Here is a 20482-nt window from a genome sequence, read left to right on the forward strand (position 1 = left end):
GTAGCACTAGGATGCTGCTGGTAACAAAACAGTATATGTTACTGAGGACACAACTATATCGGTCGCATCAACTCAGTCTTTTCAATGTTCATTGTACCCTGATGCTCACTCAAAGTTCATCAGTAAAAGCAAACAAGCACCAAACACATTTTGGTAATTATATTCAAAAGACAATACAAATGCAGCCCACAAATCCCGAGGCCTTACAGTTGTACTCTTTTAAGTACTCCAAAAGAGTCATGCTACCATGCATCTATTAATAACAATTTTTTAAAAAATCCACCTATGACAGCTCTCCTGCTGCTTGTAAAAAGTCAGTGACTTAAGTGCTATATACACGTGACAGCCAAATCCAGAAACAAGGATACATGCTGTTGACCTAGGGTTTAGGGTCATGCTTGCCTTAGACATAAAAAAAATGTAGCAGGACAAAAGGAAATGGGATGTTAATGCAGACTAGTAGATCCCACTTTTCTGTAGGATTATCGTAAAGCAGCTATATTTGATTAGAAACATAAGCTTGATGCAATGGAATGCACAGAGGGTTTTTTTTTTGTTTTCTTCTCTTTCTAACAAAGACTATTCCACAAAGACAAATCAACATCTTGGTCTGACCCAGAAAGGGTATTTTTTCTTTGCTGCTTAGGAGACATAGTTTAAGTCTGTTCTTTAAACTATATATGCATTTTTTTTAAACACTTATTCTTTACCTATATAGAGAGTGAGATCAGCTTAGATTTGGGACTACATTTTTGCTGTCTGACTCCCTTAATCTGTGCAGAATCAAACTCAGCTACATTCGGATAAAAAGGTCTTTATTCCTTATTTATCTTATTATTTGTGAATGGCTAGAAGAACTGTTCACAAGGGAAGGAAATTCATACCATCGAAATGGAGGCACCCAAGGGTAAAACTTCGTATTTACTTTAATACAACAAAACCACTGAAAAGTCATGCTCTACTATGACCACTTCCCCATATTGGTTACCTTTTCCTAAAGCCTTTCACACAAATACAGAACAGCCCACTCTAGAAGGGGCCTCCAAAGATCATCTGGTCCAACATTTTGTGGGAAAGGGCATCTAGATGAAATTACCTAGCACCCTGTCCAATTGCATCTTGAAAACCTCCAGTGATGAGGACTCTGCCATGTCTCTGGAGAGGTTGTTCCAGTGATTGATTGTTCTCTATGTAAACAAATTATTATATCAAGCTGAAATCTCTCCCAGTGCAACTTGTACCCATTGCCCCTTGTCTTCTCCATGTGGGTCCTTGTGAAGAGAGAGCCTCCATTCTCTTTGTAGCTGCCCTTTCCAATAGACACTACCCTTTCCTATACAGACACTAATGTTCAAACAGCTCCAGCTTGGGCCAACCTTCCCTCCCAAAGGAAAAAATTACAGCAAGGCAGAAAGTGTTTGTGGTGGTTGGAGGGGTTCAGCTAGAGATGTGGAGAACAGGACAGCTATTTGCGGGAACCACGACAGGCTGGAGAAATGGGTTGACAGAAGCCTCTTGAAAATCAAAGCACCATGCAACAGTCCAGGCTGGGGATTGCCTAGGTAGCAGCTCTGCAGGAAAGGATCTGGAGTTCCCAGCTGATAAGTTGAAGGTGAGTCCGTAGTGTGCCTGTGCAGCAATGAAGAAGGTGAAATGCACGCTGGGCTGTAATAGCTACAGCATAACCAGCAGGTCAGTGAAAGTGGTTGTTCTTATGAGGCTACATCAACTGTACTGTGTTCAGTGTGGTGTCCAACACAAGAAACACACCAACAACCCGGAAGTCCAGTAAAGAACCACTGAGATGGTTAGGAGGCTGAAGAGCACAACATAGGAAAAGAGGCGGAGGCAAACTGGTCACGTGTAACTACCCTACCACCCTTGATTTTTGCAGCTCACCTGGCTAAGGTCCGAAGCAATCTTATTTATGAATTTAGCTCTGTTTTAAGCTGCTGGACTAGAGATGACCTCCAGGGTTTCCTTCCAACCTAATTAGCTCTATGATAAAAGGCAGCTAGATTGCTCCACTTTAGCAGTTACCTGCACTTCTGCCCAATTGAAGTGACAATGGAAATGAACCTTAAGTTATAAGCCTAGTCTTCCTAAGCTTCTACACAAATGAGAGCTTTCGGTACCTCTACAAGATGACTGCAAGTGCCTAAGATAAGCTATTCCTCTCACTGGCGATCAAAAGGAGTCTCTCTTTTGAGTGACTACACAGAAGGAGCAAAGATAAAAGGCTTTTAACTTGCGTGACCAAGGCAGATGCTTAAGGTGACAAAGTAGGGAAAATTCCTGAAGGTTCAGCCAGTAAAGCCTGAGAATACCACAACATAATGGACACAATGTGAAATAGCTGGCTTATGAGGCTGGGGATCACATTTGTAGGGATACTGGTGGTGGAGACAATCTGGGATTCACCCCAGAGTACTGAAGGAGCTAGCAGATGTCACGGCAGGAACCCTCTCAATCATCTACCACAGGTCTTAGGAGTCTGGGGAGGAATGTTATTCCAGTCTACAAAAAGGGCATGAGAGAATACCCAGGGAACTACAGACCTGTTAGTCTAACCTCAGTTCCTGGAAAAATTATTGAGAAGATTATTCTGAGTGCTGTTGAAAGGCATTTAAAGAATAACGCAGTCATCAGCCACAGTCAACATGGGTTCACAAGGGGAAGTCCTATTTAACTGATTTGATATCCTTCTACAACGTCTCCCACGTAGTGGATGAAGGGAAGGTGATGGATGTAGTTTTTCTGGATTTTAGTAAGGCTTTTGGTATTTTCCCCTCATAGCATCCTTCTGGACAAGTTGTCCAGCTGTGGGATAAGCATGTTCACAGTGCACTGGATGAAGTCTGGCTCTGAAGGGCAGAGCTTCAAAGGGTTGTACTGAATGGGGCTACATCTGGCTGGCACCCAGCCACCAGCAGTGTTGCTCAGGGTTCAATTCTAGGGACAGTTCTGTTCAATATATTTATCAGCAATCTGAAAGCCGAAGTTGAATGCACCATTAGCAAGTGTGCTGATGATACCAAACTGGGAGGTGCTATTGACTCTCTTGAGGGACAGGAGGCCTTGCAGAGGGATCTAGATAGATTGGAGCATTGGACTATGATTTGTGGGATGGAATTTAACAAGTCAAAATGCTGGATTCTGCACCTAGGATGGAGTAATGCTGGGCACAAATATAAACTGGGAAAGGAGTGGCTGGAGATCAGCCCTGCAGAAAGGGACCTGGGGGCGCTGGTCGGCAGCAGGCTCAGTATGGGTCAGCAGTCTGCCCTGGCAGCCAAGAGGGCAAACTGCAACCTGGTGTGCATCAAACACAGCATAACCAGCCGGTCAAAAGACACGATTATCTGGCTGTATTCAGCACTGGCACAGCCTCACCTGAAGTACTGTGCACCACAGCTCTGGGCCCCGCAATTTAAGATAGATCTTAAAGTCCCTCAATGCATCCAGAGGAGGGCAACAAAGCTGGTGAAAGGGCTAGAAGGAATGTCTTGTGAGAAGCAGCTAAGGACCTCATAGGCTTATCTAGTTTGAAGAAAAGCAGGCTCAAGGGGAACCTCATTGCTCTATAGAGAGAACTTCCTGAGGAGGGGAAGTAGAGAGGGAGGTGCTGATCTCTTCTCCATGATATCCACTGATTGGACAGTGTGGGAATAGTTCAGAGCTGCATCAGAGGAGGTTCAGGCTGAACATCAGGGGAAGAGTTTCTTTACTGTGAGGGTGGTCAAACATTTGAACAAGCTTCCTAGAGAGGTAGCTGATGCCCCAAGCCTGTCTGTGTTTAAGAGGCATTTGGACAATGCCCTTAATAACATGCTTTAACTTCTGATCAGCCCCAGGTTGGTCAGGCAGTTGGACTTGATTGTTGTACATCCCTTCCAACTGTAAGTCTATTCTATTCTTTCTATTTAAAAATGAATGATTTTCACAGCAAGGCACATCCAAGATAAGCAGTGAATCTCACCCAGGCATTTCAACATCAGTTTTCAGACTAGAACCATTCCGATCTGAAACGTCTAGGTTTTTGGCACATTGCTCATCAGTCTGCAGCAAATCATGTAAGGTTCACAGGAAAGAAATACTCTGAAGCTTGGGCTCCTCCCTTCAGGCTCCATGCAAGATCTGCTAAAGAACTTAGTGCTCCCCACAGTGCTGGAAGTTACTTTTCATTCTCTTGCTTAGGACATGCCAGATAGGATGTGCAAGAACCTGAAATTGTCACCAAGCTACCCAAAATGAGGAAACTGTTGGGAGAGATACAGGTATGTAACTTGGATACAAAATCCTGAGTACAAATAAAGTCTAAGTTTCTTTAAGAAGTCACTGAGGGAAAAGCAGGCAGTGAAGATGACACCAAACACTGAAAACTGATCTGAAAGACAAAGTCTACAGCTGTGCATGTAGACTGTAGTTTTCCTGGGCAAATCTGCTTAAGACACATAGCTCTGATCCTATTACGATGTAACGTCCAATAAAAAATACTAAGTGCTGCTCAGTATCTTGTCTTCACAACACTTTCTTCTGTATCAATGACAAGAATTTCAGTACAAGAATACTATTAAAATGACACTGACTTCTAAAAGCTATCAAACTGACACGAGCAATCAGAATATCCCTAACCAGGGCAGATGTCACTTTTGTTAATCATCCCTGATACGTCCTCCATAACAAAATAACGACACAGTCCTCCATAAAAGTCTCCAATGGTCATCCTATTTGGTCATCCAAAGGTCATCCTATCAAGAATTTGGCTCTTGAGTTCTTCAAGCAAAGATTATTACCCCTGCCATATAGGTTTACCTGTACCAACAAACTGGAAAGTACATAGCCAATATTTTGAATTGTCTGATTTGCTCTAGCACCAACAGAAGAAACATCAAAGCACAACTGTACCCAGTAAAATAGGTGAGAAAAGAATAAAAGAGCAAGCAAAACCCCAAGGCAAATTTTCATCAAGAAATTATTAATCCAGTTGAAACAAAAGAAACCTACTCAAAGGGGAGAAAAAAAATATCAGAAGTGAACAGGAATCACAATAAATACCATTTGAAGTGGTGAAGTTCACTTATGGTATAAACTTATGGTATCAGCTGTAGAAATACACAGCTGTAGAAAATAGTTGTAAACAATCTAAACTCAATTAGCAGGAGCTATTCACACCATCTTAGAGCTCACTGTGGACTAATTTACCCCCATCAGACTACACTAAATTCTATGATAGTCATGGGACTATGTTGTTAAACTGGAGCACCTAAAGCCAGCTCAGGTACCTCTGTAATACACTGCCAGTTCTGCTTAAACACTACAGGCCATGTCTATTGAACTGACATTATACAAGCTTTTCAAAATACAGCTCCTCATGGGCTCACCAAACGATTCCTGTATTTCCTGTGATGGGGCACATTCAGGTACCAGATTGCATGTCCTGTATAATTCTTCATAGTCATGAATTCATGTATTCTTGAGTGTTTACTGAACAGAGCCCCTAGATAATTTCTCCACAGCTGTATTTGAACTGCCAACCTGCATTCTGATCAAATAATACAACAGATCTGAAAGTTCACTTGAAAAAATATCTAGAAGAGAATTGTTCCTGTTAAATACAGCTGTCTTAAAAAAACCTCTAGGAGTAACACTATATTTAGCACGTATATGCCAGCACTTGCATATTGCAGGAACTTAGAGGGCTTACTTATATGAATAATTCTTAAATATTCATTAAAAATACAAGTAATGTTCCTAAAGTTTTTTCCCATTTAAGCCACCCCAACATAATGGCATAAAGTGTACTAAAATATTTAGGAACATATAGGTTTGATTCCTTTCTGAAACACTTACTAAAATATCTCCTTATGCTTCTAAACAATAAAACATTTAACAATTAAGCCTATTACAAAACAGACTTTACTTAAAATAAATTCTTAGTGTTTAACGGGAATTAGGGACAGCAACCCTTCCAGCTCTTCTAACAATAAATAAAAGCAGGTCTGGTGTGGTTGAGTTGGTTTATTTTAAATATTTTACGAGGGTATAAGCATTAACAAATTCAAACCACATCAAGCTGACATTTATAGTTTTGCTGTACTTCACTGAAATATATGAATGCAGAAAATACAATATAAAATCAAAGGTGCAAACAGAATGCTTACTTTCTCTAAATGCTTTACAGTAGCCAAGGAATGACAACAAAAAGAACAGGGCACACAGTAGGTCTGCTCTGCCAACAATCCCAGCAACCTTAAAAAAAAAGAAAAGTTTCAGATTACTAGATTTTATTAATAGGAAACCTGAGATAAAGGTACACACACATATACAAAGTGAAATGTAGAAAAGAATATCACTGTATCAGGTTTTTTTTTTCTTCTTTTTTTTACACCTGGTTTACTGCATTAGGTATACTGAGTTTTCTAAGCCACATCCTAATTTTGGTTGGGTACTGCTTAGTATTAGCTAGGTAAATTATATGGCTTTAATTTATTAAAAACTGAGTAAGTAATGAAGAAGGACCTCACTGAATAAAATGTAGACTAGGCCCAATTCCATCTGGTTTTTGGATCAGGTTGCCTTTCAGTAGAACTTTTAGCAAACATCCTGAACACCAACAAAACCAGTAGATCTGCTGAAATGCAAAATCAAAACTGTTCACTTTCAGAAGACAAGCTAGCCTTTAAATTGCAGTCTGAATGCTCAGGGAAAATAGCTTCCAGCCTGCAGAATCAGGAAGAAAAAAATAAAATCCCTCCTCTGGCAGTTTTTTGTGCTATACTAATGGACTGCATTCAAACTACCTCCAAACTCATCTTGTAACAGAAGCTGCACTAATGCAAAAGAAAATGATAAACACGTTCTGGGACTTCTGTATTCCAATCTAAGCCAACCTATTTAAATCAAGAGCATTCTCACAGCCACCAACAAGCTTTGGTTCAAGCCCTTAAACTGTATTTACAATAACTTGCTGAGACACGGCATGATGTATTTTTGGATCTTAATTCCCCAATTACATAAGCATCAGGGCACACCATGATTTTTTTGTGGGAATCATGACACAGGGTGTTGGCAGAGGACTGTACAGGCCCTAATGCTGGGCATATGTTCTAGTGAGGTCCCAGAGAGCAAGGATCATGGAAAGACCCCTTACTTTTCAGTTCAGCTCTACTTCCCGGAATATTGGGTTCCATGTTTCCAGGAGAAGGTGTACAGAGAGGCCTTTCCAAAGAAGGACAGAACAGCTACCGGGGGTGGTGTGGGTGGGGGTTAATCCACTTTTTGAGGTGATGTTTCAGGAACAAAAGCAGAAACTTTGGTTCTTGTAGAGTATGCCAGTAGTCCCATTTTGTGAGTAGAATGGAAAGAGGAAAGTAAAAAGATAAATTGTATCTTCATTTTGTTTAAAGGCACCTGCTAATGCTCTCTTAGGAAAAGGGCATTTTTTTTCTGTCAGTCTGACATGACAGAACAACTATTTCTACATAATGTCATAGAGAAAAAGACAAGCATGACAGTAGGACTGAATCCACTGGAAATGTCTCTCCCACTTTGCCCTCAGCTTCACTTGAGCACCATAAAAGCAGAAACTGTTGGACTCCTAAATTCAGTTCAGAAAAGACTTCTTGATTTATCCAAAGCCATGCATTAACTTCCCTGCTTCTTCTTCTATCATATTGAGGAATTATGAGAATTAACTCAATAGCTCTGGAGTGCTTTGAAAGGTGAAAATAATGAAGCATCATTCTGTTTCAGGAACTGCTCTCAGCTAATGAGATAAAAATAAAGGTGAAATGACAATTTTGAAAATAAATGCCAACTTGTTACAACAAAGAGATTAAGGGGCTAACAACACACATACGGCCTCAGATGACTCCAACAATACAATGCCATCTTAAATGCAAAATCAGGCCTATAGTCTCTGGTAACGAGGTAAACAAAAAAATGTTTTAAATTAGTATAACGTATATTCTAATGTCCATGTTTCATTTAGTATTTCATCACTCAAATGTTACGAAGAATAAGCATTTTTTAGACAGAACGAACTATACCACAAAAGTGTTTACTTGTAGGGAAAAAAAATTATAATGACAGATCTTTTTTTTTTTTTACATTGGTACTGAAAGCATTAAACTTTTCAAGGGCTGTTGTACACGACAGTTTGTTTTGCGCTGTATATACCAAAATCCAAAGCAGCAACAGACAGACTCTTCACAATTTTATGTCAAAACATGTCATCTCATTTCAAAACCAGGATATCATGATACTTAAAACTCACAGATTTAAAATCATGAAGAATGCTTTTTGAGGAGATGCTGCATGACACACACTTATGCTAGAACCATAGCAGTATCCTGACTGCTTCAGTGCAGCAATATTTCTGATTCACTGCGTAAATGATTAGAGGCCTTTGTTCCCTCCTGGATCTTAGAAGAGACATGGTAAATAGGCATGATACTTTTTTTCTCTTGTTCCAATGTTTCGCCAAAGCAAAGTCTTCAAACCTTGCATATGCAAGCAAACCCCATCACTTGTAATTTATTTTAGGGGACCACGGTCTTGTTAACATTTACCTGCTGATTTAAATATATTTTTAGAGTCAAATGCAATGAAGAATAAAATTATGGATATTGATAAAGGAATCAGTAGTAGGTCTATTGCAAAGATAAGGCTCAAGGTAGATTTCTCTTTAAATGGCAGAACATCAAAAGCACTGAAGACTTGTTTTACTTCACTCTGGTGTCTAGAATTGGTTTTGGGAGAAAAAATACAAGGGGCCCTCCTGACATCAGCACAACACATTCTCACAAAGAAATTATTCTGCAGGTGAGCAAATACCAGAGAATGATCGGCAGGATGTTTTAGCCACACTGCCAAAAAGGTGCCAAATCACCAATGCATAACTTTGCACCATTTCTAGGTTTCCAATACATACAGGGTCCCCAGCCAGCTGAGAGGCAAGTATTTTCATAACTTCTTCCCCATCAATGATGTGCAAAGCAAAAGAAAAAAGCCAAAACCATAGCATATTGTGAATAAATGAAAAAATCAGTGCCACATATAGAAAGAGGTGCACTGAAGATTCAATGTTGACTAATAGCACAAAGTTTGAAGTTCAAGTTAGTACTTTTTCAGGAGCTTGGTCCTTCCAAACTGAAAAAAAAAACAAACCCAACCAACCAAACAAAAAAAATTCCTGCATTCTGATTATTTAATTTATCCATTATTACAAGATCAAGCAATCAGGGACCATATCCAGCAAGCCCACTGGTATAAGGCCATAAGATTTTCTTAGCTATGAGTACAAAAGAGGTTTTTGAGAAAACCATCTCTTCTTCACTAGAATTTCCACACAAAGACTTTGATCTTTGGTCAAGTATTGTAATTGGTTGCTGTGCATGTGCCATGTTTCTGTTCTGCATCTTTACAGCTTCAACTTCCAGCCAGTGTTATGCTTTTGTCTGCACTCTTAAAGGGGCTACTATTATCAAATCTGTGTTCCCCATGTACATAATTACAGACTGTGATAAAAAAATCCTTTAATCTTCTCCTTCATATTAAAAATATAAACCCACGGAGTTTGATCTCTCATGACACAGGATGATTTCCAGTCCTTTAATCATTTTCATGGCTCTTCTGAGCTCCCTCCATTTTTCCCAGCATCCTCCTTGCAGCATGAATTCAAAACTTCATGCAGTATTCTAATACAGTCACACAGAGTTCACATAACGCCCTTAACTCCAATTTTCTATCTCTCTTTCTCTCTTTTTTTTTTTTAATCAAAGCAAGTGGAAATGAACAGTGGTTATGCATTTGTATTCAGTTTATCTTCCATTCTCCTTGGCTGCACATGAGCTAATGTTTCTAGTAATGAATTCTTAATCCAGTAATTAGGAAAACTCTGTAGTTTAGGGCTATCCTTCTTTAGTTATTGTACTTAAATGATTTAATTTATCTTCCCTAATAAGGTCCAGCCCTGTGGAATTACAAGCTTTTGGATGTACTAACCATAATATTTGATTGTTCTCATGTGCCAAGAGAAGCGTTAATAATATATAAAAGCAATGTGTAGAGTATAACACTATGTCAGAATTAATTAGTCAAGATGGTCAAGAACCTCTAAGATATAAATTGTTGGAGCTAATTATTTAGTACTTACACATTCGGTGTGCACTGGATGTACAGCAAACAGCAAAGCAGCTAGAAGAGATGTCTTTGGAGCCAGGTTTAGCCTTCTTCCTTTATTACTGAATTGCAGTCCACCCAATAATATTGAAAACACATCAACCATCAACACTGAGATAGTACAATGCAGTATTATATTGATGACATGGAAACCAACTGGGTAGAAGCCTCCAGCAAAAAGGTAATTAATTCTATATAGAAATAAAAACATTAACCATTGATGTAATTCCTAGTGTTAGAGCCACGCAAACAGAAAACCTAAATAACCCCACAGCAAGATCATACTAGAAACACACAGACAAAAAAGGGGCTGAAAAATACCAGCAACCCCAGCACACGTGGTAATTACCACTTAGCCACCACAGTCAGCTAGAAACAATGTCCTGATCTTTACTCAAAGGAATTCAGATGGGGTACCATATTTGGCATAATATCTATCCTCTCCAAAGACATATGTTGACACTATTATGTTAATCATACCTATGGTTACTTAAACTGGCTTTTCAGCAGCAACATAAATTCAGTGTTGCAATGCAGGAGTGTCTTGTGAATAAACAACCCAGCCTGCTGGGGGGATACCCTTGGGCTTAAGAGAAACTATGTCCAAAAACAACCTGATGAAATTGTTTTATTTAAATCCACACAGTAAGGAAATTAATATGCACTGAGAGCATGATTTCCACTGACAAACACATCCTAGCATTTGGACTGATGATGTGGAAACCATCTGAGTACAATCAGTATCAACCCAGCAAGTAGTCAGTTAGCACATCTTAGTAACTAATTTGTGAGACTGGTTAGAGAGAGGCTGCATGCAAGTTGTAGAACCAGGAGGACGTATGAGTCAGAACTCAGTCTAAACCCTATTCATGACAGGAACTCCACAGTAAAATGGAGAGGGATAAGAAAAGGGAGAAACATCTTGTTATTATATGTATACTTTTATCAGCAGGTGAGACAGACAGAAACTTTATTTAGATAGGGGGTTTTATATAGTTCATTTGGTCAGTCTGCATTTGGCTTAAGTGAAATCTATCACAAAACTCCAGCCTCTCATAAATATGGTAGACATAAAAGTTGGAGATTAGGGAAATTAAGAAAACCGGTTTCTTACTTGTGAAAATAGTATTTTATGGACCATCTCCACATGCTTATCTATATGTTCACATATAGTAAGACTGTATCCCGGTTTGCTCTTTACACTAACCAGGATGTTAACTTACTAGAGATGGAATATAAAACAGAGACCTTGAAAAGAAAGAAAAGCATGTGCTGTGTAATGCACTGAAAGTTTTAATAGGTTTAAGACTCTTATACCTTCTGTTAAGTTGCATATTTTCCCTGATGAAAATGTGAAGAACACCCAACAGACTGAAACCCACGGTGCCAAGTACTTAAAACACTGACACTGCACTCAAGAGTCAGTGGCTTTGCTTGAATACGAGGACTAAGAGGGGAGTACTTCCACAATCACTTAGTCCCCAGCTTAGACCGGACACAACTGTAGAACCACTGCCAGGGCCCCCCATCTACAACACTGAGTTGCATGAGGAAAATAAGCTTAAGACTGAGGCAAAGATTGTCTGCATCAATGTGCCAGATTTCTACATGGCGTACTGCTTGCTCAAATCTTTGTGCAAAAAACACAAGCTAAGCAACTACAGAATTCTCATAAACTTTTAGTTATATGAGGAAACCAGCAAGTTTATATATACAGGCAGACATCTCTCTCATTAGGATTCTCAGACACAAACACTTACTTGGAAGTTAGAATATCAGGGGAAAGAGGTGGGAAGACTATTCAGTGACCTAGCAGCAAAAGGCCACAGTAGCTTGATGCTATTTATAAAAAAAATATTATTTGACAGGTCACCAGGAAAGCAGAGAACAGAAACTACAGTACCAGTATAAGTAGCAGCATGGCTAAGTGAAAGGAACATACACCTCCTAGTCCTTTGGTGATGTGACCTACATACTGAACCATACTGCTCCTAGTACCAAGGTATATATAAAAGCATAAGATGAACTGATATACAGATTATCAAAATAATGTATACTTTGGGAAAGAAACAGTTTGAAAATTAAAACTCAATTTGAGATTAAGGTAGTGAACAGGAAAACGATATTAATGAAAGGTATCCAACTACCTACAGATGCTTTGTCTCTCCCCTTTTCTGTTGCCTCCTCCCTATAATCAATTGAGTCAATATATGTTAAAAAAACATCAGACCTCAAACAAAAAGACAAGTCTCACCTGAAAGTTAGGACAGTTAGTGGTCGATATGACTTATGACTGGTATTGCTGCTGAGTTTGCTACCCCAAAAGTCATGATGCCACAGGTCACCAAGTGGGGTTTCTGCCCTGAGGTCCTGAAAGGAAACATCATAAATTACCAGATTCTTAACATTTCTGTTTTGTTCAAAGCAGTTAAAACACAAACAAGTTCAACTAATACAGGCTCATGCTAACATGGACATAGCAGGTGTTTTTGTTGGCTCATTACCAACATTTGACAAGATACACAAGTTTGCAATGAAGGTCACATCTTAGCTGCCTATCATCATAAAGGCCAAGATGCTTGGATTCTGTAACTAGGCATAACTACATGAAATTTAGTAGAGCTATGTGTATTCATATCAGTTGATAATCTGGTCAATAGCTGAGGTATGAAACACATAATAAAATCCTTCACCTCATACTTTTGTTAAAAGCCTTTGATTTTAGGTCTAGGTTATCTCGCAAAGGAGGGCAACTACAAAGTGCCATAAATAGCTATTTTTCTACCAGTGTCAGTAGCACAATTACTAATGAAAGCAAGGAGACTGAAGATAGAAAACAACAGACAGCTCATTTTGAAACCTTACTTTGCACAGGATGCTATTCAAATACATTTTTAAAAAAAATTCTTCATACATGAAACCAAGAACCAAAATCTCCATATACTGCTCTAAAAGATTAACAGCAGAAAACAGAAAAGGAATGAATTATTTTAATTTGGGGTGGAGTAGGGGATTTGAAAAAAACCCACCAAAACACTGCAAAGGAAGAGTCTATTCTTTCCTTGTATCTTAAAGCCATGCTGATAATGAAAAAATCCAAATAGCCTAGACTATCGAATGGAAAACATTCACTTTGGAGAAGAAAAAAGGATCTTGGCAGCATCTACTTTAGTCTTCTGTGAGGACAAGCTGGGAAGCCCATACTGACATATTCATCTTCTACCTGCGCCTCCTCTCCCTGTTTCCCTGCGGCAATTAAATACCAATTTATGCTATAACAAATGTGCAGGTTAAATACACTTAAGACAAAACCTCAGAACAAAATTGTACTAGCAAATGCACAGCTTTCATGCAAGTGCTGGTATTACACTTGCAAACAACCACAAGTTACTCTACCCCCACCCTCTCCCCTGAAATTGTTCAAGAGACCAGCAAACCAAAGCAGATTAACAAGCCAATACAAACACAAGTAAGCAGACAAACCAAGTTGCTAAACCCATGAAAGGGCTTACAAAGCTTGTTGTCCTAAGTCTTATTGCTCCTACATCTCCATCTACCTACAAGATTCCCACATTACAATACCCTTGGTTCACTAACTCCAGTTCCTCTCAAATGCTGCTACCATCTCACTTGCTTCTACCACCTCCTGTGGTCTCCAGTGCCTTCCATCTCATCCTTAGCTAGCATTTTTGGCCTGCCAACAAGACAAGAGAAAACACATACCACCGCTAGTCCCAAGGTACAGCCAAATGTCTGGGTCATACTGACTGACTGCTGCTAAACTGAATTTAAAGTAACTCAATTTTTCTTGCTTCTCTCTTCACACATTCTGACTTTCATCCATCCGAAAATCCAGGAGGAGATTTATTTCTATCACTTGATCAAATTTTTCCTGTATTAAACAACCAGTTAAAAAAAACCCAAACACCAACAAAAGGGGAAGTAGGCTACAACCCCTAGCATACTGTCAGATGAAGTGAATCATTCTCTAATAGGTTACTAATCAATACGAAGAAAAGACAACAGAGCTAACACTGTAGTCTTTGAAAAGTCCTCTACTGCAGCTGTCAATTAAGGCTTTCTCAGGGAAAATCTTAAAAACCAAGACTCACAGGGGATCCTATTTGGGCTTAAGAATTATCAAGGTGCAAAATTTCTTTACTTGCTCACAGATGTTTCTACTGCTAAGCGGTATTTCTTTCCTCTGCCAGGACTGCAATTTTGGCCTGAGGCACCTAAATTCCTGTTCCATTCCTCACTGGTATGCACAAACCCTAGAAGTCATAATTTGACTCTCAGAGCAGGAACGCACTCAACCAGCTGCCCACTAAATCAATATAGCCTGCTTTTCCAGGGGCAAGTTGGGACTGGGCTGTACACCAACATCTACTGAAGTCTTTGTACTCTGCAGGGGACAGCTGTTAGTGGGCGTTGTGGCCCTCAGACTGTTTTTCCAACCAACAGCACTGCTCCTTATGTACATTTGCCAAAGAAAGGGACTATGAAAGAGAGTTTTTTTAGTATTAAAATCTTAAAAGTATGTCTTCTATGTTACAGATGGTCTTCAATAACTTGAGATGGGAAATATATTTGAGATGTGCAAGGCTAGATTCCCTTTCCGCTAGAATCAGTCTTCTTTTGTCTTCCACAGGAAGAATGCAGGAAAAGCTGAATACATGGAATTACTTAGTGATTAGATTACACTTCCACATGACCTAAAAATCTCCAGTCACGTATTTTGCTCCTGTATCCAAGTTCTGTGAGAAAAAGTTTCTTATATTAATTTTCCCACTCAGTGGACTTACCCTAAAACAGGAATGGTTTTCTCTAATAGACACAGCTGTTTAAAAGTTATGTATGATTTTCTCTTTAAGAACTAAAAGTAGATATCAAAGAATGTCTAAATATTTGATTAGCAGCAGCTTACAGACAGCAGACTTCAATACTTGAAGAAAGGTCAGTTTTTCTATATAAAAGCTTATGGAACGGACACACTGTGTCTGAAGCTCCTTCTAATCCAACTGTTTGTCTTGCCAAGCTAGTAAATAAAAAGTCACTGTTGTGCACCAGTTAAAATGATAGGAAAGCATCTGGAAAACAGTCTTAGAAGCCAGTAAAATCTAACAGCAGAATGGTCCATGATACGGTAGGCATGGGGTCAACTAACGATATAACTTTCACTGAAATAAAATAAAGATTGGGGTGGTAGTGGAAGCTAGTAAATTAACAAAAATGTTACTGTGTGGTACTCAAGAAAAAACTGGTATAGTAATGCTCAGTAAATCTACAAAATTACTTTACCTGCTGTCTCTCCTATGGAATAGGAATAAAATATGCTGTACTTTGTTTAACAAACTGTGCCTTTGCTAGATGCTCTCCCTCCCCATTAAACTGGTAAACTCACTGTCTCTGCATTTTTCTTGTGGATTTTGCATTTCCAAATATTCATAACACATGTAAAAATGATACTGTCACAAAAATCTAAATTAATTTACAGGGAATAATAAGAGGATTTTGATGTGAAAAATAGAACAAGCATCAGTTTTTCAAACATACAGACTAGGTATGAATTAATCAGTTTAAGCAGTTGGTTGAACTTCTCAGCATTGCCAACAGCTATAATCCTGGTGCAGGTTGTTGTGTTGCATAGATAAATTGAAACATTTTGAAAGTAAAGACTGGAAGAAATGGAGAAAGATTACAAGTGTGGAAACTGCACGTGAACAAAACAACATGCCTTGTTTAAACATCAGTCTTTGTTCACTCTTTCAGGAAATGAAAATATTATAACTGTGCCGCAAATAAAACTTTGCAGAACGAAACATTGCCAGAAGCTGTGTAATCTGAAATATAATGCTTCTTAAAACTAAAACAAAAGGCACTGCAGGTTCTTCATTTGCCTACAGTATCCTCTTAGAAGCGCTGAGATTTATTTCCAGTTTGGCAGATGTATTTCCCCCCCATATATTTATAACTTAAGGTATGATAACTTACACAAGCATAATACAAATTTGTCTAAGGAAACAATAATTCTGTAGGATTCTAAAAGGCACAATGCAATAACTTGCCTCTAGAGTCTTGTGCAAAGCAAAAAAACGTGTGAATTGCGTCCTAGTGGTGTGAATCTCCAGATTACCCTCCTTGTAACCCCATGGCTTCAGGAAACAGAATCAACAGATGATAGTGATTCTTTTTACCCCGTGCTTCTCTTTCCGAACATTTAGAAGTACCTTCCAGAACAGTGTAAGAGCTGTAACACCAAGACCCACCCACCTCACTAACTGCTACATGTGATTCGATCAAGTGTCTCAGCAATTGAAGACACTCAACTCTTCAAAGTCAAAGGAATCTCAGCTAGAGGTTTAAGTCACATGTTAATATCTAAACATTTCAAGGATTTTTCATTGCACATGTGCCCAGATTTATAATAGAGCACACAAACACACTGCCTCTATTTAAAAAAAACAGTTGTCACAGGAACTTTAAGTGGTGAAGGAGCATTGGAAAAAGAAGCTTTCCTTGCTCCTCTAACAATTCTATTCTATAAACCACAACTGGAGACCGCCTGCGCCCTACAATCACTTAGTGATGCATTAGGTATCTTGCAACCAAAGTTTATTCATTGGGCTTATTCATCTGTCACCCGGAGAAGATAATGAAAAAATCTCCTATTAACATCAATGGGTATTAGAAAAGTCTACTGCATACTCTCACTGACTTCGAAATGAGCATAAAATTAGATCTATAGCCAGTCTTGATGTACAGGTACCCTGTGAATAAGCATTACTAAATATCATATCCACATGTGCAGCAACCCTAGATAATGCTTTCTTAGACAAAGTCCATTTGGTATGGCAAAAAGAGCTCCCTTCCCCTTGACCGGACATCAACACTTGTTAAGCAAAGCATCTCACTTGCAAAAGAATGAAAGTGGACACATTCTGTGGGGAAAAACAAAAAAGGCTGTTTAATTTGTTCACTCTTTAGTTTGTGTATTAGAACTGATGTTATTGAAATAGCTTTAGGAATAAGATTTTGTTAATCATACTTATGCTTCTAGCTATTTAATAGAGCACTGCCACACAGCTTGTTTGTCAACCTTAAATAAAGCTTACTTTTAAAAAACCCAACAAAACAAAACTGAAAAATGAAGTTCAAAAAAAGGCATATTAGAAAAGGAAGGTCTTTACTAGGATGAATATTTTGGGCCTACTTAGAGCAACTGTTATCATTACTTCTTTTCCTATGACCATTTATGTCAAAGGGTACGGGGGAAAAGAAGAGAGACAAACCTTATTGTTGATGATGGCTTCAGAATCATCAAAGACAAAATCTCCATCATAGCTGTTAGCAAAACAGAGGAAGGAAATTAATGCCACAACCATTTTAGCCCAGTATGATGGAAGAAGGAACCATGATACGTCATGGTCCAGATTAGATTCTGTTTGTGCCATTCTGTGAAATGCTTGTTCCAAGTTGAGACCTTCAGCATTATGTTGGTTGCAAATCTGAAAGAAATACATACAAATGGACAGTTATAGTTGCATTTCACTAAAAAAGAATTTTAAAACAGAGAGTTGGGTTGGGAGCGGAGAATGAAGTTTCATGCAACCTAACGTTTTTTCTCTCGGTGCATTTTGTAATTACTGGAAGATATCTAAACATAATTTTGTATTTCAAATGTGGCAGAAAGGCACAGTTTCTCACAGTTGGAACACAGCGATAAAGCCAAGAAATTCTTAGATTCTGACTTAAAGCTTTGGCACAAGTAAATTCTAAAACCTTGAGCGAATCACTGTTTTTCTGTTTCTTACTGTTCTTTCAGAGTATAAAAAACAGGGCATAATGGGGACTTTATGAAGTTCTTAAGAGAATGATAAGCACCATAATTTCCTTCCGAGTGTGAAAACCAAACATCATCAATTGCAAAAAGAGCTCAACTCTCTTCTATTAACCAAATTAAAGGACCCAGTCTTACACGTAGCCCATACAGGGAATTCTTACAAATATCACAGGTAGATGCATACAGATAGCAGTTAATGGACTAGGCCCTAAATCTCAGCAATTCAAACAATGAGACAACAATGAGACGCATGCTATTAAAAACAAAGTAGCATTCACTAGATCACACTGCACAGTGTGTACAGTATAGGCTAAATTCCACCGCTGCATTCAAGGGCTTATGAGGTAGTTGAGGTAGATGAAAAAGACCACGCAACTCAACAGCACTGAGCGATACATCAGTGTGGAGGCAGGAAGGCTGGAGGTTTACCCGTGAGCCACCTCTGCTGGGAAGGGTCTCTTCTGATGCTCCAAAGCCAGCCCTCCGCCTGGACAGCTATCCTGCCCCTGCTTCTCCGGCGCTCCGACAGTATTGTGACTGGTCTTATTATCAAGTGCTTATTATAAGTGGCTGGGGGGGGGGGGAAGGTCACCGTAAAAAGCAGGGCTGAATACAAAGTTTTTACCTGTAAACCCCAGGAATGTTATAGGCACATACAGTAGCCCTGCTTCACACGTTCTTCTTACTTACTGGCTTTTTTAAAGTCAACTGTTGCACCCCTGAGAACATTGCATTTAACATCTTCATACCATCTAAGAAAAATCTCCAGTCATTTGGCTTCTCGAACAGACTCAACCATTAGAGCTGCTAAGGCAACTGCTTTGTAGCTTTTGCCTGCAACGCTAAACCCCAGTCTCGGGGCAGTCCCAGCCTCTGCACACACATGCACACGGGCAGGCCGTACCCCTGCCACACCAGTGCCCCTTCTCGCTTTGGGGACTATAGAGCAGCGCCCCCAAATTCGGGTAAAGTCACTAATACGGACCCACGCAAACCGAGAGAGAACGGAGCTCCTCAGCAGAGCAAAGCAGAGCAGCCACTTTAAGAGCAAAACCTTTTCTCCGAGTAATTCACCCTTGTGCTCTTAGTTTGTCGAAAACAAAGACTAAAAGCAAGGCTATTAACCAGAGCGAAACGTATTGCATTGCTCGTAGCAGCGCAGATACAGCACCAATGCCCACTACCGAAATAAAACATTTAATCTACTCAAAATTCATTTTGCCCTGAAAGTTTCTCCCATTACGCTTGCTCTATTTATCTGCTGCACATCTGCTGCCAGCGCGCTCCCTGCGGTGCCGAAGCGGCGGCCGGCCCGGGGGCTCCCTTACCGGGACGACTCTTTCACCGAGGCGGTCTGAGCCCCAGCGGGTGACCGCAACCCCCCGCCCAAGGGCTCCCCCGCTGCCGGCCGGCTCACACGCGGCTGCCCAGCGGCGGCAGGAGGGCGGGCGGGGAGACAGGGCGGGCGCCTCCGCCACGGCGGCCAGCCCCGCCGCCCTCCCCGGGAAAAGGCGAGCCCCAGCCGCCGGCCGGGCGGACAGCTCCCCGGCACCGACCCACCGCGGCGGGGCGGGGGCCCGGCTCCGGCGCCGCTTGTCCCGCCGGAGAGAGCCGACGCGGCGAGGAGGCTCGCACCGAGGGTCACCGCGGCCGTGCGCCGAGCCCCGCAAACTTGAGGGCGTCCCGGGCGCCCGGCGAGCAGTCCCGGGGAAGGAGCCCGCCCGGGAAGGCGGCGGGCGGGCAGGCAGGGCAAGGCTGGAGGGCGGGCGGGCGGGCGGGCGAGCCGCGCCGGGAGCTCCGCGGCAGCCCTGCCCCACTCGCCGCTCCCCTTTTGTCCTAGCGGCGGCCCCGCCGCGGAGCTGTCCCGCCCCGGCCCTCAGCCCCGCCGCCGCCCCCGCCCCCCCTGCGCCGTCCTGGCCGACTCCGCCAGCGTTGCCGCCAGCAAGCGGGGCGAGGACGGGCCCCCCGCCCCCCCGGCCTTACCTGCGAGGAGAAGGAGCCCGCGCGGCATCTCCCACCCGGGTGCGAAACTCTCCCGCCCGGCGCGGCACCAGCCGGAGCGGCCGGCGGGGGAGGGGCCGCGGCGGCTTCGCCTCCGGGAAACATCCTCAGAGCCCATTGGCTGCCTCGCCGCCCCGCCCCCCCTTCGCCCCGCCCCTCCGGAGCGGCTCCGTGCGCCCATTGGGCGGTGGCGGCGCTGACGCGCGGCAGGCCGGGCCGAGGGAGCGGAGCGAGGCGGTCACTTGCGCTGGCGGCGCGGCCGGTGCGGGCCGTTTCCCCTCCGCCCGAAACTCCGCGCGCCCGGCACAAAGGCGGCGGCGGTCGGGCGGGCTCCCCCGGGGGGCGGGCCGCGCGCGCCGCTCGCCACCTGCGCCGGGTTCCCAGAGCGCGCCCGCCCGCCCGCCGGCCGCCGCTGCCCCCGTGTGCGTGTCGTTGTCCCGCGCACCTGGCGGG

General features: G+C 41.7%; 1 protein-coding gene across 4 annotated transcripts in view; it reads right to left on the bottom strand.

The window, feature by feature from the left end:
* Positions 1 to 20113, bottom strand: part of TMTC4 (transmembrane O-mannosyltransferase targeting cadherins 4) — a 59131-nt gene extending 39018 nt beyond the window's left edge. For 2 of the 4 annotated variants that reach the window (XR_008820276.1, XM_056329118.1), the window contains exons 1-5: positions 20012 to 20113; positions 17478 to 17693; positions 12440 to 12555; positions 10160 to 10376; positions 6165 to 6252 (exon numbers count right to left, since the gene is read on the bottom strand). Coding sequence is in view for 3 of the 4 variants with exons in the window: in XM_056329118.1 (XP_056185093.1) it covers positions 6165 to 6252; positions 10160 to 10376; positions 12440 to 12555; positions 17478 to 17639 (583 nt within the window). In the remaining variant the exon portion in view is untranslated. Of the gene's footprint in view, positions 1 to 6164; positions 6253 to 10159; positions 10377 to 12439; positions 12556 to 17477; positions 17694 to 19356; positions 19378 to 20011 lie in introns of those variants that run through there. The other 2 variants (XM_056329120.1, XM_056329119.1) reach the window with 1 other exon arrangement.
* Between the last annotated feature and the right edge of the window lie 369 nt (positions 20114 to 20482).

Source organism: Falco biarmicus, chromosome 2 (genome assembly GCF_023638135.1).
Source record: "Falco biarmicus isolate bFalBia1 chromosome 2, bFalBia1.pri, whole genome shotgun sequence".
NCBI lineage: Eukaryota > Metazoa > Chordata > Aves > Falconiformes > Falconidae > Falco > Falco biarmicus.